This window comes from Notolepis coatsorum (genome assembly GCF_963971535.1).
Source record: "Notolepis coatsorum genome assembly, chromosome: 10".
Lineage (NCBI taxonomy): Eukaryota > Metazoa > Chordata > Actinopteri > Aulopiformes > Paralepididae > Notolepis > Notolepis coatsorum.
Window position 1 is genome coordinate 125,723,678 of NC_140174.1, and position 27,545 is coordinate 125,751,222.

The 27,545-nt window shown below is 43.0% G+C and overlaps 1 protein-coding gene across 1 annotated transcript; it reads left to right on the forward strand.

The window, feature by feature from the left end:
- Positions 1 to 9,899: 9,899 nt before the first annotated feature.
- On the forward strand, positions 9,900 to 27,339 carry LOC311235710 (post-GPI attachment to proteins factor 6-like; the record flags this gene model as incomplete). Its single annotated transcript, XM_084323176.1, has 4 exons — positions 9,900 to 9,918; positions 14,644 to 14,833; positions 17,002 to 17,209; positions 27,202 to 27,339. 4 exons carry the CDS (start codon positions 9,900 to 9,902, stop codon positions 27,337 to 27,339), a joined length of 555 nt encoding a protein of 184 aa, XP_084179302.1.
- Between the last annotated feature and the right edge of the window lie 206 nt (positions 27,340 to 27,545).

Sequence of the window (27,545 nt, forward strand, 5' to 3'; positions counted from 1 at the left end):
CAGGATGTGCTTTACTTTACTCATGACTGAAATGCTTCGTGAGAGTTTAGATTGGACATGTTTTATGTGAGGTTTCCAACAGATTTTATGGTCTATTATTACACCTAGGAATTTATTTTCATAAACTCTTTCAATAATCACATCATTTATTTTAACTTGTACCTGAGTATCCAATCTACAGTTTCCAAACAACATAATTTTAGTTTTGCTCAAGTTCAATGATAATTTGTTTCTATCAAACCATTCCTTCAATTTCTTCATTTCAGATGTGATGACCTCTAAAAGCTGCTGGACATTCTCACCAGAAAAAAAAAGATTAGTGTCATCCGCAAATAAAATACATTTAAATATATTGGATACTTTACATATCTCGTTAATGTACAAGATGAACAGTTTTGGACCCAACACTGACCGCTGGGGGACACCACAAGCAATGTCCAAACATTCAGATTTATAATCTCTCATTGTCACAAATTGTTGTCTTTTATTTAGATAGCTTCTTACCCAGTCCAATACTACCCCCCTGATCCCATATCTCTCCAATTTCCTGATTAATATATCATGATTAATAGTATCAAATGCTTTTTTTAGGTCAATGAATACTCCAGCTACATGTTTTTTTTGATCTATGGAATTTGTGATTTTTTCAATGAGTTCTATTAACGCTAGTGATGTTGACCGGTGTGTTCTGAATCCATACTGGCTATCGGTGAGTAAATTATGTTTATCAATGAATTTATCTAATCTGTTGTTGAAGAGTTTTTCCAATATTTTTGAAAACTGAGGAAGTAGAGAAACAGGCCTATAATTTGTGAAGTGGTGTTTATCTCCAGTCTTGAACAGAGGTATGACTTTTGCTATTTTCATTTTATTCGGAAATCGACCAGTTTTGAATGATAAATTGCAGATGTGCGTGAGTGGTTTTGAAATCCCAATAATGACATTTTTTACTATTTTCATATCTATTTCATTACTGTCTGTAGATGTCTTGTTTTTACATTTATTAGTAGTTTCTATAATTTCATTTTCATCTACCGCTTCCAGAAACATTGATCTAGGATTTCTTTCAATGTAATTGTCTTTTATGTCTTCAGGAGTCACTGGATCTGGGATTTTTCCCGCTAATTCTGGTCCAATATTTACAAAAAATTTATTAAAGTTGTTAACCACATCATCCATATTGCTAATAGTTTGATCCTTTTCCATAAAATACTGAGGATAGTTTATTTGTCTTGATCCATTCCTGATAATACCATTTAATATCTTCCAAACACCTTTAATATTATATTTGTTGTTATCTAATATTCTACTATAATGATCCTTCTTACATCTTCTCATAATATTAGTCAACTTGTTTTTATATTTCTTATATTTATTTTCTGCCTCTTTAGTTCTATGTTTTATAAATTCTCTATATAGTGTATTTTTCTTTTTACATGCATTCTGTAATCCCCTTGTGATCCATGGGCTGTCTGAGTGTTTATGTTTACTGCTATATTCTTTTATTGGACAATGTTTGTGATATAGTAAGTTAAATATAGATAAGAATGTTTCATATGCTTTATCAGTGTCATCCTCTTTATATACTATCTCCCAATTTTGTAGTAGCAAATCATTTTTGAAAGCGTTCATTGATTCTTCAGTCCTTACTCGTTTAAATTGTAGTTTATTGTCCTGCTTGTTTTCTGTGTAGTTGTTGTCATAAACTGTAAAAACTGGTAAATGGTAGCTGATGTCATTTATTAGTAATCCACTCACTGTATTGTTTTCTATAATGTTCGTAAATATATTGTCTATCAGAGTGGCACAATGGGATGTGATTCGGCTGGGTCTTGTGATTTTTGGATAAAGGCTCAAACTATACAATGTGTTGATGAATTCCTCAGTCATTTTATGTTTGTTTGGATTTAAAAGATCAATGTTAAAATCCCCACAGATGAAAATAGCCTTTTGATTATTGTTTATATACATTTCTTCCATCCAGTCCTTGAAAACTTCAATATTCGATAAATATATGGTTTAAGTATTCCTTAATGCTGTTAAAGTTTGCGTACAGACTGTTATGGTTTGACAACGACCCCAAATGCTAACGACACAAGAGAGTAGGATACAGAGTTGCCAAATACGAGGGCTTGTTTATTTGGTAATAAGAATAAGTGAAACAGGGAAAGCAGGTCAACAAGAACAGGTACAATGAACAAGGGGCAAAGTTCTGCTGCTCTGCAGCTTCTCCCGGAAGGGTAGTCTTGGGAAGCAGGAGCAGTCCTCTGTACCGCTCTGCAGAATTCTCACGGCGGATCTCTCAGATGTTGTGCAAGAACCGAGAGAGGGAGAGAGGGAACGAGTCAGTGACAGAGCAGACTTGAAACGAGCAGGAGGACAGGGTGTAATATTCTTCGTGTTAACAACACAGTGATGTGCAATATTCCAAAAACAGCCCAAGTGAATATCTTCATGTAAACACACAGTGAGCAAAAATCCAAACACTGTCCAAATGTGAAATCATATCTTCGTGTAAACACACAGTGAGCAAAAATCCAAACACTGTCCAAATGTGAAATAATATCTTCGGCGTGAGCAAACACACAGAGGGAGGTGGAAGATCCCAAAAATATTATTCCATAAAGGAAAGAGCAAAATCGATAATGGCTGGGTGAGTGACTGTTTGACAAAAAGGTGGTAGACTTCAGTGTAAAGGTTACACACGAAAATCGGAAATAGGTCAAGACAGTCAATCTAGAAAAACTCACCCAGACGAGCTGCGTAAAGGAACAGGAACAACAGAGGAGGCGAGCGCGCGCCACGGAGCAGGTATCCAAGCGAAGGCTTCTAGGAATTCCTGGAGAACAGCACAGTGAAACAGCAGCAACGGGGAAAAACATCCAGCGACAAAACAAGACGATCCAACAACTTAGGGTGGGGAAAACGGGGTATAAATAATGAGGGATCGATTGATTGAAAAGCAGTGACAGCTGGGGAATGTGATTGACAAGCGTGGGGAAGTGAGAGAACCAATCAGCGACGTCTCAGATGACGTCAACGGGGAGAAACGTGTGAACGAGGGAATTGAAATACTTGACAGAAAAAATGAATGAAAACAAAGCGAGGGTGGTTAAAGGAACAGAACGAGTGAGAAAGCAAGGACAGAAACCTCACACAGACTTCTTGAATTGAAGTGAATTATTGATAGTTTGTTAACTGTCTTAGTTGTCCTGTTGTACTGATCTTCAGTATAGTAGCAGCAGTTGTCGTTGATGTTGAAGAATAGATTATTGTCTGGGTCAATATCATTTTCTATATCCTGTAGATTGTGCTCAGTGTATTCAAATGTTTTGAGTTTCATTTTTTCGTGTTCAAGAATCCACTGTGTCAAATCCACATCATCTCCAGATGTAGGTGAATTGGTTATTTCCGTAGGCCTATGCGTCATGGTTGTAAGTTGTGTAATTGTGTCCAGTGTGTCTCTATTACCTTACAGTCCCGTCATGATGTTTATTGGTATTTGTCCAGCTCCTCCATGTTTCTGATGAGTAGCACTTTGGCCTCCTCCGGTGGTCCATTCAGCTTGATGAATACTTTGCAGCTAGAGGTCCATGTAGATTGAATTAATTTCTGCTTCCTCATGTATCGTGCCTGTTTGGCGATGTCGCCGTTGCGCTTTGTAAGATGCTCATTCATAAAGACGTTTGATCCCCTCAATTTTTTTCCTTGTTTCAGTAGTGCAATTTTGTTCTTTCTGTTTACAAACCGCATTATGATGGCCTGTTTGTCATTGCCGTCTCTTCGGGGCAGTGGGTGGCAAGCCTCGATGTTATTGCAGTCCAGCTCAATCCCCTTGGACTGAAGGAAGGCAGCCACTTGTTGCTCCACAGAGTTTGAATCCAGCGCACTCGGCCCATCCCCATTGACAGCTGTCACCGCCCGAGCGTATGACCGGGGTTTGATTTGGAGCCCAGTGACAATAATGTCATTCATCCTGGTGTATTGCTCCAGGTCCTCCACTCTTCTCTCCAGAAAATTCATTTTCTGGTCTTTCTCATCGTTCTGCAGCCTCAGAGCCTTTACCTCCTCTACTAATTCGAGGATGGCTTTCTGTTGTCGTTTGACATCCGAGACCTCCTCCGCCAGAAAATCGAGAGATCTTTTAATCTCGTCAACTTCCTCACTTTTCTTTGGTCCCATTTTCGCTTGGCTTTGAGTATCCTGTCAGTTTTAGTCGATAAGAATACACACCAAAACAACAAACCAACTCCGTTGCTAGCAGCAACCAAACTCGCGCGACTTTCTCTCAGTCGGAAGTGACGTTGTCTTTCTATATCAATCAATCAATCAATCAAGTATTAATACAGTATACATGAGTAGTGGTATTAATACAGTGTACATGATGAGTAGTGGTATTTGTAACTGAGGGGTTACAAAACCCTGACTGTATTAAAGATTGTGATAGATTAAACCACTGCTAGGTATGTACTTTAATTACTGGCCAGACAGTACATCGAATATATGGTGGACACTCATAATAACACGGCATTGACAAAGAAATAGTATTTGAGGGTATTTATTATTATGCAACAATTGGTTACAGAATGAGAATTAGGGTCGCGCTTGTATGGCGAAGAATAGGCATAAAGTCAGTCAGTAGCATAAGTCACTGGGAATAGAATGATTCCTACGATGGGTACTAGGCTAACGCCGCCTGGCGTATAATAGCAATTATAGAGGGCAACGCTGGTACCGCCTGGAGACAATGGGTTCCTCCCAGAGTTGTAAGGTCTGGAGGAGAGAGGAATGTTCGGATACTCAGTCTGATCAATTGAAGAAGAAGGGGATTCACGTACAGAAGCCAGTCCTTGTAATCCAACGCTCAGCAACAAAAGCAATAACTGTAATCCAATGCTCGATAGCAAACGATGATAGCCAGCTAGCCTCGGTCCATGAGGCCAGCCCGAATGTAGATCCTCACGAGGTTAAATCCCAAACGACAGTGGAGATTAACGATGCTCTTCTCCGGGTAATACGTTCCACAATCAATATAATCCAACCAGTAATGGTTCTGCAATCGCCGCCGCCGGTTCTCCTGTGCACATGTCCAGCAGGTTCTCCGACTAGGCCTCCTCGTGTGCTGGTACCAATGTATTTAGTCCACGCGCACTGGCTAAGGTCCACTAGCTAACAACGGACGAACTGCTGGGTAATGCTACACACGAACGAACTGTGGTTGGCACGATACACAATAAATTAACGACTATTTACTTCACATTAAACTAAGTCGAACTTGACGTTACTGCATTAATCTGACACTTTACTATTCAATTCGCACATGGTTCTCAACGCTCTGTTAAACGCACTGCTGCTCACTTCACTACACGTTGAATCGGGACGAACTTGATGAACGTTGAACAGCTACTGTTCGCACCTGCCGCAGCATATATACTTAAGTGATTATCTAGTCCCAAACCTCAGTTCTCGTCTCGAATCAATACGCTGTCTCCAGGCATGTTGCGACATGCCTGGGATCGTCTTTGAACCTGACTTTGGGGGCTTGCGGGCTGGCGCCGAGGGCGTTATCCAATAAGGAGAGCGAATATTACTATGATTCGAACGCAGGCTTAAAGGGATATACTGTGTATATATAAATAATATACAATGTATATAAAACAATAAATGTAGATTCTCAGCTTTAATCTGGCCCTTCACAACAGTATTAATAGTGTACATGATGAGTAGTGGTATTAATACAGTGTACATGATGAGTAGTGGTATTAATACAGTATACATGAGGAGTAGTGGTATTAATACAGTATACATGAGGAGTAGTGGTATTAATACAGTGTACATGATGAGTAGTGGTATTAATACAGTATACATGAGTAGTGGTATTAATACAGTGTACATGATGAGTAGTGGTATTAATACAGTGTACATTATGAGTAGTGGTATTAATACAGTGTACATGATGAGTAGTGGTATTAATACAGTATACATGAGGAGTAGTGGTATTAATACAGTATACATGATGAGTAGTTGTATTAATACAGTGTACATGATGAGTAGTGGTATTAATACAGTATACATGAGGAGTAGTGATATTAATACAGTATACACGAGGAGTAGTGATATTAATACAGTGTACATGAGTAGTGGTATTAATACAGTATACATGAGTAGTGGTATTAATACAGTATACATGAGGAGTAGTGATATTAATACAGTGTACATGAGGAGTAGTGATATTAATACAGTATACACGAGGAGTAGTGATATTAATACAGTGTACATGAGTAGTGGTATTAATACAGTATACATGAGTAGTGGTATTAATACAGTATACATGAGGAGTAGTGATATTAATACAGTATACATGATGAGTAGTGATATTAAAATACAGTATACATGAGTAGTGGTATTAATACAGTATACATGAGGAGTAGTGATATTAATACAGTATACATGATGAGTAGTGGTATTAATACAGTATACATGAGTAGTGGTATTAATACAGTATACATGAGTAGTGGTATTAATACAGTATACATGAGGAGTAATGGCAGTGAATGGAACCTGTCATCACAGTGGCAGTGAATGGAACCTGTCATCACAGTGGCAGTGAATGGAAAGTACCATTTGACAAATGCATAGATGTGGCTGAATTTTTAGTGGCTTTGATCCACTGGATTAACGCATGCATGAACGTTTTACCGTAAGATGATTTTTAATGAAACATAGCTAGTTATAATAGAAATAGAGAAATAATAAAGGTATAATAACAAATAATAAGAAAGGTAAGTTATGGACCTTTCCAACAGTGTGTAGAGAAATGGAAATACGTTCTAGTTTGTTTTATTTCTATATTTGCTTTTATATGTTTATATTTCTGTCCTATTCATTCCAACATGTTGCTGTCGATAATGATGCAATTTCCTCTGAATACTTCTTATCTTATCTTAAAACACACATCCTGCATATTACATACGTATATTGTATCTATATTCATATTACATACATACATTGTATCTATATTCATATTACATACGTATAGTGTATCTCTATTCATATTACATACCTATATAGTATTTATATTCATATTACATATGTACATTGTATCTATATTCATATTGAGCATATTGTATCTATATTCATATTACATATGCATACTGTATCTATATTCATATGTATATTGTATCTATATTAATATGTATTAGGGATGACCTCGATTAGTCAAATAGTCGACTAATCGATCGAAAGGAGCCGTAGTCGACTGCCAACCTCTTAGTCTAATGCAAAAACGGGCACAGAGGCACTGAAAGAGGATTTCACCCGTCACACACTAGACAAATATCAAGATGTATCCATCAGTGGACCAATTGCATGCTTTCGCAGAGGACAAGAAGCCTTCAGTCGACTCCTTCAGACATTATGCACCCCCCACAGCCCAAACGGAATGATAAAAAATATATATAATAATAATATTTAGAATATTTCTTCTTTGCACTACCAGTCGACTATCTGCAAATTTTGGCCAATCAAAGTCAACTATAGAAATCCTTAGTCGGGGACAGGCCTAATATGTATAGTGTATCTATAATAATATGTATATTGTATCTATATTCATATGTATATTGTATCTATATTCATATGTATATTGTATCTATATTCATATATATATTGTATCTATATTCATATTACATATGTATATTGTATGGTTTATCTTTTTTATTGGAAGAATTTATGCAGATTTATACATTTCAGTTATCCAAATTATACAACTTCCATTTCCTTCCCCATTCCTATCCCCTAACCCCACCCCATCCCACCCAGTGAGGGCGACGACAAACATACATGTAAAATAAAAATAAAATAAAATTTAAATAATTAAACATAAATACAGATGTGACAGACAAAACTACGCAAAAAGAAATTAAGTCAAATGAAAAGAAAACAAGAAAAAATATAAATAGGAAAGACGGTAATAATAATATATAATATAAGTAATACTCTCCATTTTAGTAGCGTAATTTCCAGATGGTAAAACAAATAAAATGGAAAGTAATTTAACACCCTTAGCAGACCACCACAATGCCATCTCCCCAGCCATACGTGGGCTAGCAGTGTCAGGCAGGTAGATGGGGGAAGGAGGGGGGTCATGGGGTCCCAAGTTTGGAAGGAGTCATATGGGTTTTGAAATGAAATAGGAAGGGCTGCCATGTTTTGTGGAAGGTATCTGTGTGGCCTTGTGTTGTAAATCTGATTTTCTCTATATGTATAAGAGACATAACATCCCTCATCCAGTGTAAGTGTGAAGGGGGAGTGGCTGCCTTCCAGTTGAATAAGATGAGGCGTCTGGCAATGAGTGAGGCAAAGGCCATGGCATTGGATTGCCCAATAGATATTGCAGCGTTCTCCGGTGTCAGACCAAATAATGCAATAAGAGGGCATGAGTCAACATTCACAAAAAATATATCTGAATAAGATTTAAAAATGGAAGTCCAGAAAGGGGCCAGTGCTGGACAATGCCAAAACATATGGATAAGTGAGCCAGGGGCTTGGTGGCACCGGTCGCATGTGGGATCCATGCCAGGGTTTATCTTCGCAAGTCTAGTCTTTGACCAATATAGACGGTGGATGAGCTTGAACTGTATCAGTGAATGGCGGGCACATATTGAAGAAGAGTGTATTCGGGCAAGAGCATTTTCCCATTCTTTGTCTGTAAATTGATGATTTAGATCGGACTCCCAGTTTTGTCTTATAGCCAGTACTGAAGAGGATAGGGATATGATGTTATATAGTTTAGATATTGAGCCTTTGATTGCAACCTTCACCTCCAAGATGCGGTCGATCACAGTTTTTGGAGGTATATGGGGGAACTGAGCAAATTTGTTCTTAACGAAATCACGTATCTGTAGATATCTGAAAAAAATTCTTTTTGGTAAGTTAAACTTTAGGGACAATTGTGTGAAAGACATAAATGAACTGTCTTGGTACAAATCATAAATGCTCAGAATGCCATTCTTAAACCAGTTGCTGAAGGCTTCATCCACCATAGAGGGAGGGAAAAGAGAGTTTTTGTGGACCGGTGAGGATGGTGACATGGCGTGGAGACCAAAGTGTTTTCTGAACTGGGTCCAGATCCGGAGGGAGTGTTGTACTAAGGGGTTGTTTGTGTACTGGGCGGTTGTGACTGGGAGCGAAGAGCAAACTAAGGATTGCAAAGATGTTCTAGAACAAGATGCCCTTTCCATGTCCACCTATGCCGGCACCCACTGACAGAGTCCGTAATGGGAATGACTCCAATAGAGAATACTGTGAATATTTGCAGCCCAATAGTAGGCCAAGAAATTGGGTAGTGCAAAGCCTCCCTGCGATTTAGGCTTCTGGAGGGCCGTTTTATTTATTCGGACTGGGCGTTTATTCCAGATAAAATCTGATATTGCCCTGTTGAGGGCTTTGAAAAATGACTTTGGAATGAAGGTTGGAATATTTTGAAATAAATACAGAAATTTCGGTAATGTGTTCATTTTCACAGTATTCACTCTGCCAACAAGTGATAAAGGAAGTGATGACCATCTGATAAAATCCTGCTTAGTGCGCTCCAGTAGAGGGGTGAAGTTGGACGCTATGAGATTAGAATGTTTACGTGTTATCATTATGCCAAGGTAACGGAAGCCGCTTGGAGAAAGCTTGAAGGGGAACATAGACTGGGGGAGATTTCTAGCCAATGAGTTTATGGGGAAAAGTTCACTCTTGTTTAAATTAAATTTATAACCAGAAAAGACACCAAACTCGTGTAGTATGTGAAGGACACATGGAAGTGTGGCCACTGGATCCGTGATATACAGCAGGACATCGTCCGCATATAGCGAGATTCTTTGTTCCTGTCCATCTCTAATGATGCCTTGGACATGGCGGTCCATGCGAAAGGTAATGGCTAGTGGCTCGATCGCTAACGCAAATAATAGCGGAGAGAGAGGGCAACCCTGTCTTCTGCCGCGATGTAGGGGGAAATATTCCGAAGTCACATAATTTGTTCGAACTGATGCCACTGGAGAGGAGTATAAAAGTTTGACCCAGGACACAAATTTCTCGCATATGTATATTGTATCTATATTCATATTACATAAGCCTCTACCACCTGAGACGGTTAAGGAAGTTCAGAGTATCTGGGAAGATACTCCAGTCCTTCTACTCCGGAGCTGTAGAGAGCATCTTGACTGGAAACATCACTGCCTGGTATGGAAACAGCACGGCACAGGACAAGAAGGCCCTACAGAGAGGTACCACGGGTATTGCACTACCACCCCTGCAGGTTCTATACAACAAGAGGTGCAAATCCAGAGCCTGCAGAATAATGAAAGACCCTCACCACCCCAACAACAGCCTGTTCATGCTGCTGAGGTCAGGCAGACGCCTGCGAACACCAGCTACGTACCACGGGTATTGCACTACCACCCCTGCAGGTTCTATACAACAAGAGGTGCAAATCCAGAGCCTGCAGAATAATGAAAGACCCTCACCACCCCAACAACAGCCTGTTCATGCTGCTGAGGTCAGGCAGACGCCTGCGAACACCAGCTACTAGGACAGAGAGACTTCGGCTCAGCTTCTTCCCCCAGGCCATCAGAGCCTTGAACACTGAACTCTCCACACACAAGCACACACACTGTACACGCTCACACACTAGCAGCCACTTTAACATGAGCAAGCACACACTCATTGTGTAGCTTTCTATGGGGTGGTGGAGTTTAGGTGCACTTTAGTTCTGTGTGTTGTAAATAAGTTAATGTAAGTGTTGTTTTTATGCTGTGCGTTTATGTGAATGTTGATTAGTGGTAGTTGAGCTATGATTATAATTGTGTTTTCTTTTCGGATGTATGGAGGTGCTTTATGCTGTGCGTTTTTGTGAATGGAGATGTATTTTTTAATTCACGTGTGATCCGGGGCCTTAGCGAGGAGTGGGCTGTAATTGGTCGAGATACGTCACGTGGTGTCAGTGAAAGTTGTAAACAGGAAGTTGCGGGGATTTTGACAGCCAGAGAAGGGAACGAGAGGCAACTGGTGAGTGGATGTGAGAGTAAGCGATTTGTTTTCAGAATGATAGTAGTGTTGTGGTGGTTATTGACTGAATGTGTGTTTTGTTTCAAGGTTTGTAACCTGTTGGAGAAAGAATTAAAAGCTTTTTTACAACCGAGTGGCATCCTGTCCATCCCTTCACCCCAGCTGCTGGAGTAAAGCGGCACACTCATGCTGCACACGCCCACACTTATGGCCACTAAGGAAAGGTCACTTTAAGAATAGTATAACCTGAGATTGTATAAAATAGCATGTACAGAAAGACCCAGTGCCTCATCCGTAGCTAACAGTGTATTGCACTACCACAGGACCTAGCATGTCCTACCATGCTCTGTAAATAACTTATGTACATATACCGATATGCCCTACTCTGTTTACTTGTTTTATTACACAATGTCGTTCTATTGGATTCTATTATATGTTATTACCATTGTATTATGCACATTGTTGCGGGCAAGACCACCTGCATATCATTGTATACTTGTATGCCGTGACAAATAAAACTCTTGACTTGACTTGAGGAGTACAGTTTTGAGTAAAACATGAAACATTTGTTTTTTTTCTTTCAAAAAATGATATCTTTCTTATATTAAAATATATTTAGTTTTTAAGAATTTGTAAAAGATAGGCAAAAATAAGCATGTGCTTCAGCCTATTCCTTTTTTTTCGGTCTGCGATTTTGGATTTTGTGTGAGCTTGCCTTGAATATGTAAATTTGTGATTTTTTTCTTCTTTTCCTTTTGTAAGTCCACATGGGTGTGTTTGATTTGTCTGTAAACAATACTGAAAAATAAACTTCATTCATTCACATATGTATATTGTATCTATATTCATATGCAGTAGCGGCCGCTGGGTACTTCGCCACTAGGGGCGCTATACCAAATATTTTGTACAGTACAGTACAGTACCACGCAACACTCATGGCAAGACGTGAGCGATTCGACTCACGCTCACTGCAATGAATCGGCTCTTATGAACGAGTCGCTCAGCTGTTACTACAACAACACACAACCAGTCAAATAAAGTATAGTCTAGACTCTAATTCACAACTTGAAACACAATATATAAATAGAAAAGTTAGAAACAAAACTCGCCCGTCTACAAACACAGGCAGATCTCTCCCTATCTCCTTCTCTCTCTCACACACAGCGCGACGTGGAATCGATTCGTTACACAATCAGACCTATTATATACCAAGAATAACTTCAGTATGAGTACAGGGCTGTACACATATTTTGCATATTGTTAAACGAGCCAAGGCTAGCTATTAAACTATCGATATGAATCGAAAATCTGGGACCCTGATGTAAACAAGACAAACGTCTTTCTCTGGTCTGCATCCCCTTAACAATTGTGTGTATTGAGCCGTACTGTATTGTACCCATTCTGCAATCTGTTAATAAAGTTCTCATTCATTCATTCATTCAAACATAGACGATCTCTCTGTCTCTCGGATCAATCAAATCAAATAATTAACACATGTATGTTGTCATGTGTTAGCTAAGCTAACGGAGCTAACAGCTAGTTACAACGTTATGCGGCATCAGTAGACAACGTATCATGTATTAAACTAGAGTTAAGATCGCTAATCTACCTTGTTGTTGGCTTGTTGATAAAGTATATCCACTCCATGGCATTGTCCATCCAGCCTGTGTTGATGTCCATCCATTGTCCATACATGTCCCTCCACACTGCCTCCATAATATAGCTTGTTGTTAGTTAGCCAAGAGCTGTGTCTTTGTCCAATTTTTTCCGCCTCGAACAGCCTGCAAACTACCTGGCGTCCCGAGAAATGCGGCAATGGAAAAAAACTGGCATTGCGTCGGCCAATCAGAGAGCGTCTCCGCGAAATGCGGCTATGGAAATTCTTCACGGAAGTTCACACGCTGCTGGCTAGACCGCTTCAAATCGCGCTCGGATTCCAACATAATAGTCATATTTCAACGCACAACGCTGTATGCACTGATTGGCTGTGACGGAGACAGCGATCAAACTGTGACGCGCACGCAGAGCACTATCGCTTCTTGCCCGGGCGAGAAATATGAAAAAATTAAAAAAAACGTCACTTCCTGCCCATGAAAACGATGTTTTTTTAATTTAGATAATAACGTTATATTGTGCATTGGAAATACAAACATACTTAAGATGAGTAAATATTATTAATTTTAAACATGTTTATATTATTTATAGGGCTATAAAACACAAAAACGAAAAAGTTTTATTGTCTTGTTCTCTGATTTAACAGCAGCTGGCCAGCAGGTGGGTCGGCGCCCTAGCGCCCCTAGTGGTAGAGCCGCCACTGTTCATATGTATATTGTATCTATATTCATATGTGTTTGTATCACTTATAATTCTACACTACCACCACTTTTTATACTCCAAAAAAGGGCCATAAGGATAGTTCACATTGCAGATTATCGTGATCACACAAACATATTATTTTTAAAGTCAAAAACATTAAAGTTAAATGATCTTGTGGAATTTAAAACGGCACAATTAATGTATAAAGCAAAAGGCCATGTACTTCCAGGAAACATTCAAGAACTGTTCTTTGATAGGGAGGGGGGTTATAATCTGAGGGGAGAACTCAATTTAAAAGTTCTTAATGTGGCGGCTACATGGTGCAGTGGGCAAGGCGCTCACCACAAATACTGGAGACACTGGGTTCACCTGTTCGAGCCCAGAGCTCCACATTGCTTTCAGTTTAGCTGGTCGTCCGTACTAATACACATTGGCAGTATTAGGGGGTGGGAAACTGATGGGTGGGGATCGGGCGTTGTGGACAGCGACTCCTACAGGTCGGTTGGTGCGCCTGCGCAGTAGAATCAGGAAGCGATGGGGGCGGCGCCCCTCCAAAGCGCAGACCCCTGACGCTGAAAGATCGCGCCGCGCAGGTGAAAAGATGCGACTGCTGTTACCTCGAGTATCGGAGGGGACTCGTGCTATGTATGACTTAGTCCACATTGCAGCCGGCTTGTGGGAGGCAAGAAACAGCGTTCGAGACAGGGGAGGGTTGAATTGGATGATACAAAATTGGGATAAGAGAAAAATAGAAAATGGGAGAAAAAGTGGATAAAAAAAAAAAAGTTCTTAATGTATGCACTACCATGCATGAGAAGACACTGCATCTCAATATGTGGAGTGAAACTGTGGAACAGTCTGAATGTGGTGCTAAAGCAATGTCCAAATATGAGACAATTCAAACTGATTTATAAGGAAATGATGTGCACGAGGTACAGGGATGAGGAAGGGACTTGATAATTTCTATTTAATTTCTTTCATGTTTTACATATATATATATTTTTTTTTTTGCATATATATATATATTTGTTTTGAAATGTTTTAAATTAGTACACTCATTTGAGTAGTGGAAAAGGGGTAGGATTAAATAAGTGTATACTTCTTCTACTCTTTTTCGAACATGTAAATTGAGTTATGTTTTGCTTTTGTTTAGTTATTTATTTAGTTTGAGTTATGTTTTGATTTTGTTTAGTTATTTATTTAGTTTGTATTCATTTACATGTTCGAAATAAAGATTTCAAATCAAATCAAAATCTATATTTATTTCCTTCCTAGATGGTCTCTTTGTGACAGACTACTTCACCCGTACGCCCCGCCAGCTGAACGCCTTCAACTCCTTCGCCAGCGTGGAGCTGTTCCACTTCAACGTGCCTGGAGACTCCATGATGGCCGTCTGGAACCTCATCACCTTCAAGGAGCAAGGGGGCACGTTCGGAGACAGCTGCCCGGACCGCAACGTGACTGTGTGCGTTTGTTTTTACTGTTTGTGTGTGTGTGCTATAGGGCTGAGCCCAACGTTCGAACGTTCGGACCTTCGTTCGTTATGTTGGCATTCGAATTCTAAATCAATATTCGAATTTTTTATAAAACAAAAAAAATAAATATATATATATTTTAGTTTATATATATTTCTTTTGATGTGTCTATTCATTCTGTTTAAACCAATGGGGTTTTTCTTCACAGTTGCAGATAAAGATGAGTTAATTTAATCAGATAAGGATAAATTAAGGATATTTATAAAAAAAAAAAATTTGAATTATTATTAAAAACGAAGGTTCGAACTTTCGTTCGAAAAACCCCTGACAAAGTTCGAAGCCCAAAAACAGGCTTCGGACTCAGCCCTAGTGTGCTATCATGAGTGAGTGAGCACGGATGATCTTTATCTATTAAAGGGGCTATGTACTATAAATGTCATTTTTCAGTCTCTAGCATTGTATTATAGTAATAGGAGTTCGTATCAATGTGTTTTAGTGTCTAAATACCATATTGGCGGATTGCTCAGATTCAGCCCAGCCCCTTTCCTCCTCCAGTAAATCAGGCAATTTTTTTTTGAACGGCCGATATACGTCATACGGCCACTGGGTAGCGCACAGTGATGCGATTGGCTCTGTGGTTGGAGCTAATGCCCGCCCCCATTCTACCTAGACTAGACAGCGAGTGGATGAAGCCACTTCCTCAGCTGCGAGGCGGAGTGGGGCCGTGCGCTCTGGAGGGAGAGAAAGGAAGAGAGAGGGAGAGAGAGAGATGGAGAGAGAGGGGGCACTTGGGGGGGGGGGTACCTGGGCCGCGCGCCACACACCCGCAAACGGGAGATTGAAAGAAAGAAAGAAAAAAAAAACACAAGCTGCCGCGTCTCATCACCGAGAGCCGAGAGGGAGAGAAAGGAAGAGAGAGGGAGAGAGGGGGCCTTGCCTGTCTTTTTTCTCTCTCTCTCTCTCTCTCTCTCTCTCTCTCTCTCTCTCTCTCTCTCTCTCTCTCTCTCACTCTCTCTCTCTCTCTCTCTCTCTCTCTCTCTCTCTCCCTCTCTCTCTCTCTCTCTCACACCCCCCTCTCTCTCTCTCTCTCTCTCTCTCTCTCTCTCTCTCTGCCGCGCACGGACTCATCACCGAGAGGGAGAGAAAGGAAGAGAGAGGGAGGGGGTGGGAGAGAGAGAGAGAGAGAGAGAGAGAGAGAGAAAAAAAAAAGACAGGCAAGGCCCCCTCTCTCCCTCCCTCCCTCTCTTCCTTTCTCTCCCGGTTTCGGCTCTCGGTGATGAGACGCGGCAGCTTGTGTTTTTCTTTTTTCTTTCTTTCAATCTCCCGTCAATAACGGCCTCTTTTTCTCTCTCTCTCTCTCTCTCTCTCTCTCTCTCTCTCTCTCTCTCTCTCTCTCTCTCTCTCTCTCTCTCTCTCTCTCTCTCTCTCTCTCTCTCTCTCTCTCCCCCCCTCCCTCCCTCCCTCTACCAGTGCAGACTGTGGACTGACTGTCACTCAAAGTGCTTATGGGCGGAGCCAGGCCATAACAGCCTGATTTCTTGAGGCTGAAAAATTATGGTTTTGAGTACTTGATTAGAAATATAAAACAATGCATTTTTTTGAAAAAAAAACTTACAAATGTCTTCAATAGACTAACAGGAATTGTGTAAAGTTGCCCAAATAGTGCTAGGAATAGCAGTACATAGCCCCTTTAAGTAACTGAGCAGCTCTCACTTTAAAATAAGCCAAAGGGTGAGGACACTTTCTGCAGTATTTGAGGACACTCTGCAGTATTTGAGGACACTACAGTATTTGAGGACACTGCTGTATTTGAGGACACTGCTGTACTTGAGGACACTCTCTGCAGTATTTGAGGACACTCTGCAGTATATGAGGACACTACAGTATTTGAGGACACTGCTGTATTTGAGGACACTGCTGTACTTGAGGACACTCTGCAGTATTTGAGGACACTCTGCAGTATTTGAGGACACTACAGTATTTGAGGACACTGCTGTACTTGAGGACACTCTCTGCAGTATTTAAGGACAATCTTCAGTATTTGCGGCGTGGACATTACAATTTGTGCATTTGTTTTATTTTGAGGGACAACTACGGCATCTGCAGTGAGACAAGTATTTATATATATGACCTCTGACCCCTTTCCCCCTTCTTGTAGTTATTTCAGGTCTGGGGCGCCTCCTGTGATCAACCCCCTGGATACACACTTCCCCCAGGATACGGTCGTCCCGGGCTCCTTCGCTGTGACTCTGACCTGGACTCTCCCAAACCGGACAACGGGTGTCTTCAACGTCACCAGCCCTCTGCCTGGAGACTGGTTCCTCGCTGCACATCTACCCAAGGATGACGGCAAGATCTCCATCAAGGTGAAGTCAACGTGATCACAGGACCCACAATGTGCCACATTATGTTCTGAAGTAGGGATGTTCGATATTGTTTTTTTTTACCGATATCCGATATACCGATATTGTCCAACTCTTAATTTCCGATATCAATATCAACCGATACCGATATATGCTGGGTTTCCCCCCCAAAAAAACTTAACAATTTCAATCTTCTTATACCATCCTCTGCCAGCTCTATTTGTCTATGGAGATGTTCACCTTCTTTGCAGGGCTATAACTTTTTAAATTGTATTGCTAAATTGACATTACTATGGCCCATTCAACATCAATTATCTATCGTTCAGGATGTAGGAACGTTTTACTTTTTCATTCACACATTCATACGAAAATACCGTCTAGAGTATAAATATGTTTTTATCGTTTTCTGCTGTATTTCATAGAACGTGAGTTATAGGCCTAAATGCATATATTAGATAATCAAATGCCGTTTGACACCGATCAACGTTATATTAAAAATTTCAATTGTACAAGGTCCTAAACGTCATGACTCATCATCTGCTGGTGACCGGAGGGGGGGGGGGGGGTCGTTTATAATGCAATGACCGACGTTAAATGATTCATGTAGTATGGGTGATATATAGATCAGAACAGTTTGTATGGATAATAATAATCAAAAACGCTATAACTCACGGCAGCTTCCTCGTAGCGATGGGGGATGATACTGGAGCAAAAAGATCGCTATTATGGGATGTTGATCTATGCGATCCATTTCCAGGTTGTATAATACTATATACGTCCAAATAATGTTGTTTATTGAGTTATGGCAACGGATCGATATCCAGTGTGTCAAGATGGAGTCCTGCGAGCGATAGCGAGTGGCCGGACGGAATAGAGGGGACACACCAAGCACTTCCGGCCACTTCCGGTTTTGGCAACTCGCCGATTGGCCACCAGGTGGCGGTATTGAAGCGTTGGAGAGTTGAACAGAGATCTACAGCACCAGTCAGGACTCCGTGGGTGAAATGTGAATACCATGACGAAAATTTGAAATATTGATCCCAATGACGCCTTAATCAGTCATTGGCAGATTACGCATGGCGGAGAATGACGTGTTAATCAGTCATTGGCGGGAGATGGGTTAACATTACATATCTCTAGTCGTGAAATTAACACAACATCATGCATACTTTTGACAATAAATAAAATAATAATTTGTTCTTACTTGCTTGCCTTGGTAAATAAAGGTTACATAAATGTAAAAAGAAAATACTTTTATTTTTTTTGAAAACCGATACAGATAATTTCCGGTGTTACATTTTAATGCCAATATCGGCCAATAATATCGGACATCCCTATTCTGAAGTATTAGTACTATAGTCTGAAGTATTAGTACTCTAGTCTGAAGTATTAGTACTCTAGGCTTGCATAGCCGGACCTCTCTCCACACTATGTTAGCACTGTGCCAGACCTCTCCACACTATGTTAGCACTGTGCCAGACCTCTCCACACTATGTTAGCACTGTGCCAGACCTCTCTCCACACTATGTTAGCATGTGCCAGACCTCTCTCCACACTATGTTAGCACTGTGCCAGACCTCTCCACACTATGTTAGCACTGTGCCAGACCTCTCTCCACACTATGTTAGCATGTGCCAGACCTCTCTCCACACTATGTTAGCACTGTGCCAGACCTCTCTCCACACTATGTTAGCACTGTGCCAGACCTCTCTCCACACTATGTTAGCACTGTGCCAGACCTCTCTCCACACTATGTTAGCACTGTGCCAGACCTCTCTCTACACACTATGTTAGCACTGTGCCAGACCTCTCTCCACACTATGTTAGCACTGTGCCAGACCTCTCTCTACACACTATGTTAGCACTGTGCCAGACCTCTCTCCACACTATGTTAGCACTGTGCCAGACCTCTCTCTCCACACTATGTTAGCACTGTGCCAGACCTCTCTCCACACTATGTTAGCACTGTGCCAGACCTCTCTCCACACTATGTTAGCACTGTGCCAGACCTCTCTCCACACTATGTTAGCACTGTGCCAGACCTCTCTCCACACTATGTTAGCACTGTGCCAGACCTCTCTCCACACTATGTTAGCACTGTGCCAGACCTCTCTCCACACTATGTTAGCACTGTGCCAGACCTCTCTCCACACTATGTTAGCACTGTGCCAGACCTCTCTCCACACTATGTTAGCACTGTGCCAGACCTCTCTCCACACTATGTTAGCACTGTGCCAGACCTCTCTCCACACTATGTTAGCACTGTGCCAGACCTCTCTCCACACTATGTTAGCACTGTGCCAGACCTCTCTCCACACTATGTTAGCACTGTGCCAGACCTCTCTCCACTCTATGTTAGCATTGTGTCGGCACTGGAGAGAGGTCTGGTTGAACCTGTTATCATTCAGCTATAGGGGGAAAACCCTCTGTTTCAATGTGATCTAATTCTATTCATCAATGTGATCTAATTCTATTCATCAATGTGATCTAATTCTATTCATCAATGTGATCTAATTCTATTCATCAATGTGATCTAATTCTATTTCTAATGTCATGATTGCTTATCAAGCAATATTTTCTATTTAACTACTGTATACCCACTAACTACCGACAATCAACCTTTAATTTATGGGCTGCAAATGAGAACGTTAACAGCTAGGTTCCATGTTTGGAAGGTGAGGAACCTGACGGTTAACAGCTAGGTTCTATGTTTGAAAGGTGAGGAACCTGATGGTTAACAGCTAGGTTCTATGTTTGAAAGGTGAGGAACCTGAAGGTTAACAGCTAGGTTCTATGTTTGGAAGGTGATGAACCTGAAGGTTAACAGCTAGGTTCTATGTTTGAAAGGTGATGAACAACAGCTAGGTTCTATGTTTGAAAGGTGAGGAACCTGAAGGTTAACAGATAGGTTCTATGTTTGAAAGGTGAGGAACCTGATGGTTAACAGCTCGGTTCCATGTTTGAAATGTGAGGAACCTGAACGTTAACAGCTAGGTTCTATGTTTGAAAGGTGAGGAACCTGAAGGTTAACGATAGGTTATAACTATAACCAAGTTCTGTGAGTAATGGTGATGCTCGGCGTCACTACTGCACTATACCTCGCTCGTGCACGCGCACTGAATAAAAAATTCCACAATGTACCTTTACATCCCAACATTCGTCTGGCCACACCCCTATCAGCTTACCTACATAAGCAGGGGTGGGGCCACATACTCGCCTCCTTCCCAAGCTTTCACCACAAGGTGAGATCAAGGGCCGCAGCGGCGTCTGACGCCGAGCATCACCATTACTCACAGAACTTGGTTATAGTTATAACCAGGGACCGAAACTAAAGCCCGCCGCCCGCCAGGGGCGCTCAGTTTTTACCTTTGGCGCTTGACACTTAGAGGGCTGCCCGTCGTGTGGCGCATAATCAATCAAGTTCATAACGATACTCTTATTTTGAAAATATGTGCAGGTCTCATTTCCGCCCCAAGCGCATCTCCAGTCATAATATCGATGGCTCCGGCAGTTAGCAACATTAGGTTCGTATGATACTCTTATTTTGAAAGAAACCGTGGCAACGAGTCATATCCGCCCAGCCCTGCAGCGGGATACTATTGGCTAAGGGCTTCTGCTCGCAGTGCTCGTGTCAACACAGAGGCAGTCTGCTCTAGTCTAGAAGAGCGGACCTCCATGAGCTACCGTTACTGTTTAAACAATGACCCAGTCAACTATTCACTTTTAGTTTAATACATGACGAGGCATTGTCTAACGGTATCTAGCTGGCTAGCTACTGATAGCTGCTGATATCAACAAATGCTCCAGCAATAGTCGACTCGAGTGCATAATACCTCCGTTCCCTCGTTAGCTAGCTCACGTTAGCTAGCTCACGTTAGCTAGCTCACGTTAGCTAGCTCACGTTAGCTAGCTCACGTTAGATCTATCTGTCCCAGTAAACTAAATTGTCTTAACGTTATCTACCGGGCTAGCAGTAGCTACAGATAGCTCCTGATATCAATGTCTTATAACATTGATTGAATGCGTATTCTAGCTGAGGGCATGTTGAATGTGATTTGACAAAAGAACCGTAACGTTATACCAATAGGGTCCAGCTGCATTGCCGGAGAATCCTTGCATGCTGAATGTAGGGTCTAGCTGAATATAGGGTCTAGCTGCAGGGCCGGAGAATCCTTGCTGGAGCTGGAGGCTACTCAAGTATACACACAGACAGTGGAGCTGTTTGCAGATAGCGAGCATTTTGAATTATTGCGTGGTGGCGATGTCTCGCAGATAATACAACAAGTATGATTATATAATATATATTTTATTTAAAAAAAATTTTTTATATAAAATATATATATATATATATATATTTTTTAATCAAAAAAAATTTGGCAGGTAAGAAATATGCTTGGCGGGTAGATTCTTCCCATCTACCCGCCACTGGCCGGTGAGTCAAAAAGTTAATTTCGCTCCCTGGTTATGTAATGGATCTCGCTCGGCGTCACTACTGCACAAGGGAGGCCGAGCGAGAGCCATCGGCCGACAAATGTACCCCGCTGAGGCCCCCCACAACCATCAGATCAGGGAGGACCGAGCCCCCCCGACCCCCCCTAATGGAGGGCACCCCCCCTATTGGAGGATCACAGGAGGGCGACGGATCCGACCGTGCGAAGAGGCACTCAAGCAACTCAACGCACAGGGTGAGCAGACCGTGGCCTGACCCCACGACTACACACACGCACAACCCACATGCCACCCGGGAACGAACGGAAGGAACAACCTCGTTACTGCCCCCAGAATCACGGGGTCAAGAGCAAACCCAACCCCGTGGCAAGGCCGTAGCAGCAGAGCGCGAAGGAAGACCCAGACCCACTGAAGGGACTGGATCCCCTGGAAAACGGGGGCCCGGAGAGGTCAATGACGCCAGGCATCAAGACCCCACCAGGCGGTCACTTAGTGACACCGCCCCCCACATCGCCAGCGTATTCGGATAAGGCCCCTCCAAGAGCGGGCCCTTTCCCCCCAATAGCACACCGCCTGGCACACTGACCCTGCAGAACAGGCAGTCAGCATGGCCGTAAGCACACAAAAAAGGTTAACCAACGGAAGCAGGCAGCGCACCGGGGAAACCAGGCAACAGGCTGTAACCTGAGCCTGGAGCACTGCGGACGAGACAGGCGCCGGGGCCCGGAGAGGTCAATGACGCCAGGCATCAAGACCCCACCAGGCGGTCACTTAGTGACACTGCCCCCCACATCGCCAGCGTATTCGGATAAGGCCCCTCCAAGAGCGGGCCCTTTCCCCCCAATAGCACACCGCCTGGCACACTGACCCTGCAGAACAGGCAGTCAGCATGGCCGTAAGCACACAAAAAAGGTTAACCAATGGAAGCAGGCAGCGCACCGGGGAAACCAGGCAACAGGCTGTAACCTGAGCCTGGAGCACTGCGGACGAGACAGGCGCCAAAGGAGTCAGCTGAGAACAGCCCCCCCGGCGGAAGGGGCGTATGCTGGCGTTGTTGCATGACCAAGCCTCCATTAAAAAAAACTCACCCAGAGGGGTTGAGGCAGAGAAGGCTGACATGATTGGCAGACGTCATGAACGTGCAGGGGTACACTCAACCAGGTAACCCGGGAGTTGACACTGCTCCAACACACCAGGGAATCAACCACCCTGTCGTTACCCTATGCGGTGGTTGTTCCTATAACCCCTCAAGAAAAAACTCCAAAACACACCTGCGGCCATAACTGGCTATACCGCAGTACAAGTGTTTCAGTTTTCAAAAAAGGGTTATTCCAGGTCTACGGGTCGATGAAACATTACTTCGGACCGGGCCCGGCGGCACGGGAAGCACAGGGTTACCAGAGGAGGTCCAAGACCACCCCAACAGCCCCCTCTTCGCCACGCGTGACAGAGGAGCAAAAAGAATGGAGAACCAGCCCTAAGCACACCGCACTTGGTATTCCCAGGCGGTCTCCCAACCAAGTACTAACCAGGACCGAACCTGCGTAGCGGCCGAGATCGGACGAGATCGGGCGTGTACCGGTTGGCATGGCCGTAAGCCATTACGATAGTGCAGAGTACAATATGTACCCAACAAGGGTCTCCATAGCGCCTAACCCTGTGACACCCGGACCGACCTGGCATTTTTCCCCCCGAAAAAAGCACAAGTCCCTCAGGGTACCAGAACAGCAGATCTGCATCCCCGGCGGACAACGGGTTAACTGACCTGGACCAGCGTGACCAGACCAGTCCCGTGTCCTAACCACGCCGACATGCCCACTCCAGGAGAGGGGGTAGGTATGCGTGTCGATCTAAAACATGAAAAGAGGGCGCCACCCAGACGGTCCACATTTAGACCGTGCTCAGTGGCCCACCCCAAAGGCGTGAGACCCCTCTACCTATGTTCAGATCTATTCCGTTAACATCCCCCAGATATGAACGAGAATTCATCGAGACAACCTAGTAAACTGGCGCTCGGAAGAGACAAAACTCCATCCCAGTTGCCCTATAAAAACGCTGTTTTAACAAGCAACCAAGGCGCACGTAGCCCCTGTGTGATTCTGTCACAGAAACACACCTGAGCCAGCACTATGTATGCGTCGAGACCCAAACACATCAATGGATAGTCTAGCAAGACACCAAACATTGTTCCTCCAAGTTGCCTGGGAGAACGACACGGAGCCGTCGTGCTTCATGTACCTTCCTCTTTTTATTCAAAAAAGAAAGAACACAGACCGACATGAATCCCTCGTGACGCCGCTGAGGGTAAAAATAGTTTACATTTTTATATCCCACCACCCTCCCATAGGGAGGAGACGGAAATCCCCAGAGAGACTTCCCACGTGAGCTGTATAGATTGAAAAGAATATATTGCAACATTGAGCCATGTAAAATTCTGGTTTAGGGCTCTCCGAGGAGGAGGCACTGAACCAATACACACTCAATAATCGAATTGAATCGAATACACACACAATAGAGCAGGACTCCTTTTTGAAGTTCTACTCACCTTGACAATCTGAGGAGGAGGCTCTGCACTCTGAGGAGGCTCCCTCACATGGAAGGAGAGTCCTAACTCACAGAAGGCCCGAGTAGGAGCTTTGTGAGGAGGAGCCCTGACCACTCCCTGAAACAGATCCATCATATGGACCTGAACAGCTCACGGAAGTCTTACCAACAGAGACGCGCCCAGTGAGGTTGGAACCCCTGCCCATCAAAAGGGGAGGAAAGGATTACCAGTTCACCCCTTTACGACCCCACACCCATGATACGATGTAATGACAAAAAAGAGCATGACACAGTCACAGTCAGCTACATGAAGTGTCTAACAGCTTCACACAGCTCATGTGCTAACCTGCTATCTGATTTTTACTAAGGAAAAACACAGAATAGAGAGGGCCCCCTTAAGAGCCCCGGTACCAGACTTACACATGTGCTTCTGTGGCCAACCTAACCCAGTTGTAGATCACACGACACACACAACCCTTTATCACCACAAAAAATGGCAATACACTCTACAGAGGAATGCCGTTTTTCATAATGAGAGAATACACAATTCTCGATTAGTATCGGCCACAGGCCTTGCTAAGCACACACGAAAAGTGACCAAACAATCTTTTCTTTAGGAAAATATAGTTTCTCAAGCGGTTTTAGCACAACCCCAGCAACCAAGCTAAGGGTTACATCGTATCCCACCACACAGTGACACAATATATTGTAACAACATGTCTGAGAGGAGGGTGTGGAAGTCCCCAGGGAACCGGGGGGAACACTCCTCTTACCTTACCCTTAATACGGCCAGTTGAACAGGTAAACCTGTTAATATGTGAACACACTGTTCATTGTCATTACAGGCTGAGAAAAGAATTCATTCTTCACTCATATGTCACTGAGCATAGCTTTATAGGTTAAATTAACCCCCTTAGTTGTGAGTACACGGTACATGAACACACATGATGTTTCTCAACACAACAAACCAGATCATTTTTACATCTGTAACAAACAACCCGATTTGCATGGAGAAGCTAATACCAGTGACAAGACAATTCACACACAACTCGCGTCGTATCCTAATGTATTGCAGCAACACTCGTTTTGGAAAACATCGTTATTACAAAACATTAGAAGGGAAGGAAGAAGACGCGTTTTAAGGTCTGGTCAGGACCTTCCTCACCGTGAGCGCAGACCACGCAAACTGCAGTCTCTAACAGGGCACCGATAGTAAACACAGCATCCTGTGTTGACGACACGGGCAGCGCTGCTCCACCCCGCCGCTACGGTTCTCCTTGTTGACGCAGTCCTCGCCGGCCGGGCTCCGGGTAGGTTCGACTAACATCCTCTGTCAAAGATGACGTCGTAGTCAGAGTGTTTCAAGGCATGTTATAGTCATAGCAATGTTCAACAGTGTAGCATCAAGCTAACAGCCGCTCTCGACCGATAGCAGCAAGCTAACGTTTCCTAGCCTAGTGACACAACGGGCTAGCGCCGCAGCTAACAGCTGACTGGCTAACAGGTAGGCCACAACTAGCACGCAAGCTAAGCAGCTATCACCTGAACTTGTAAACAACGATATAACAAGCCACACTTCAGACAGGCCGCCGTTCTGAAACCCTCCTCACCTTTTAAGAGAGAAGAGAAAAAGAGATGTCAACACAGTTTACAACGGTGATTTGACCAGACATCCGGCGGAGCCAGCACAAGTCCCATCTGGGCTGTAGCCGACTTGAACATGGATCTTCCGATAACGAACATCCATGCCCACATTTCCTCGTTAGGGTATACTCTCATTTGTATATGAAAGATGGGGCCTACACGGTGACAGAGAAGCATCCACTCGTCCAGAGAATCCTGGGATCACCAGTTACTGGTCGTGGCCCACTAGTTGACTATAATGGGCTTCAAACCAAGATCCTCCGCCGTCGCCTAAAAGGCTGAACAGAAGGACCCTAATCTGGGGCCGGTTTTCGTAAACATTGTCAGCTAGCCCCCATAGCACTAACAGACAAGTGGTGCTCGCAAGCAAACATTACTCACCCAACCTGGAACCCACCGCTTCTCACAACAGTCGGTGCGTCCTACAGTCCAGCTGTGTTGCTGGAGGGTCTTACCCCTTCCAGCCGCAGCAAGCAGGATTGTAGTTGGGAAGCATGTCAGCGGCGTGAACTCCTAATACGAAAAAACCGGTGGAGGTGTAGAATGATCATCATCTTCCAGACACTCCAGTAACGAAGACAATATCGCCGTATTTTCTCGAAAATAGTGAGAGAGAAAATAAAGATATGATGTCAACGTATCCCTTGTTTTCCAACTTTCTTCTACTAACAACCTCGTCAAGTGGGGATCTACCGAAGGCACTTCCTTGTGGTGAAAGCGAAGAAGGAGGCGAGTATGTGGCCCCACCCCTGCTTATGTAGGTATGCTGATAGGGGTGTGGCCAGACGAATGTTGGGATGTAAAGGTACATTGTGGAATTTTTTATTCAGTGCGCGTGCACGAGCGAGGTATAGTGCAGTAGTGACGCCGAGCGAGATCCATTACGAAACAGAACAGCTAGGTTCTATGTTTGAAAGGTGAGGAACCTGATGGTTAACAGCTAGGTTCTATTTTTGAAAGGTGAGGAACCTGATGGTTAACAGCTAGCTTCTATGTTTGAAAGGTGAGGAACCTGATGGTTAACAGCTAGCTTCTATGTTTGAAAGGTGATGAACAACAGCTAGGTTCTATGTTTTAAAGGTGAGGAACCTGAAGGTTAACAGCTAGGTTCTATGTTTGAAAGGTGAGGAACCTGACGGTTAACAGCTAGGTTCTATGTTTGAAAGGTGATGAACAACAGCTAGGTTCTATGTTTGAAAGGTGATGAACAACAGCTAGGTTCTATGTTTGAAAGGTGAGGAACCTGATGGTTAACAGCTAGGTTCCATGTTTGAAAGGTGAGGAACCTGACGGTTAACAGCTACTGTACTTAACCATTTGTGCTGCATCTTGACTATATTGGTGTCTTTTTCCACCAGGGTCTATATGAAGAGTGTCAGTACCTGTTCCAGCCCCAGCTGATCGTTCAGAGGCTGATTGGGATCTCAGTGCTCTATCCAGGATACTTTATTGACCAGATGATCCCTATCCACAACAGATCTGCACTTTATAAGTGAGTCTCTCTAATTAGGGTTTCATAAAGTCACTATTATCTATATATGTTTATACCTTAACCAGGCTTGCGTTGGTGATTTCAAAACTGGTTGCACAGTGTTTGAATGACGCCACGTGCATGTGCGCTCCCGCGCATGCGCATAAATGTACCCTTGTGTATGCAGACTAAAGACAATGCCTAATTGCCTCTACGAATGGAATGTAACAC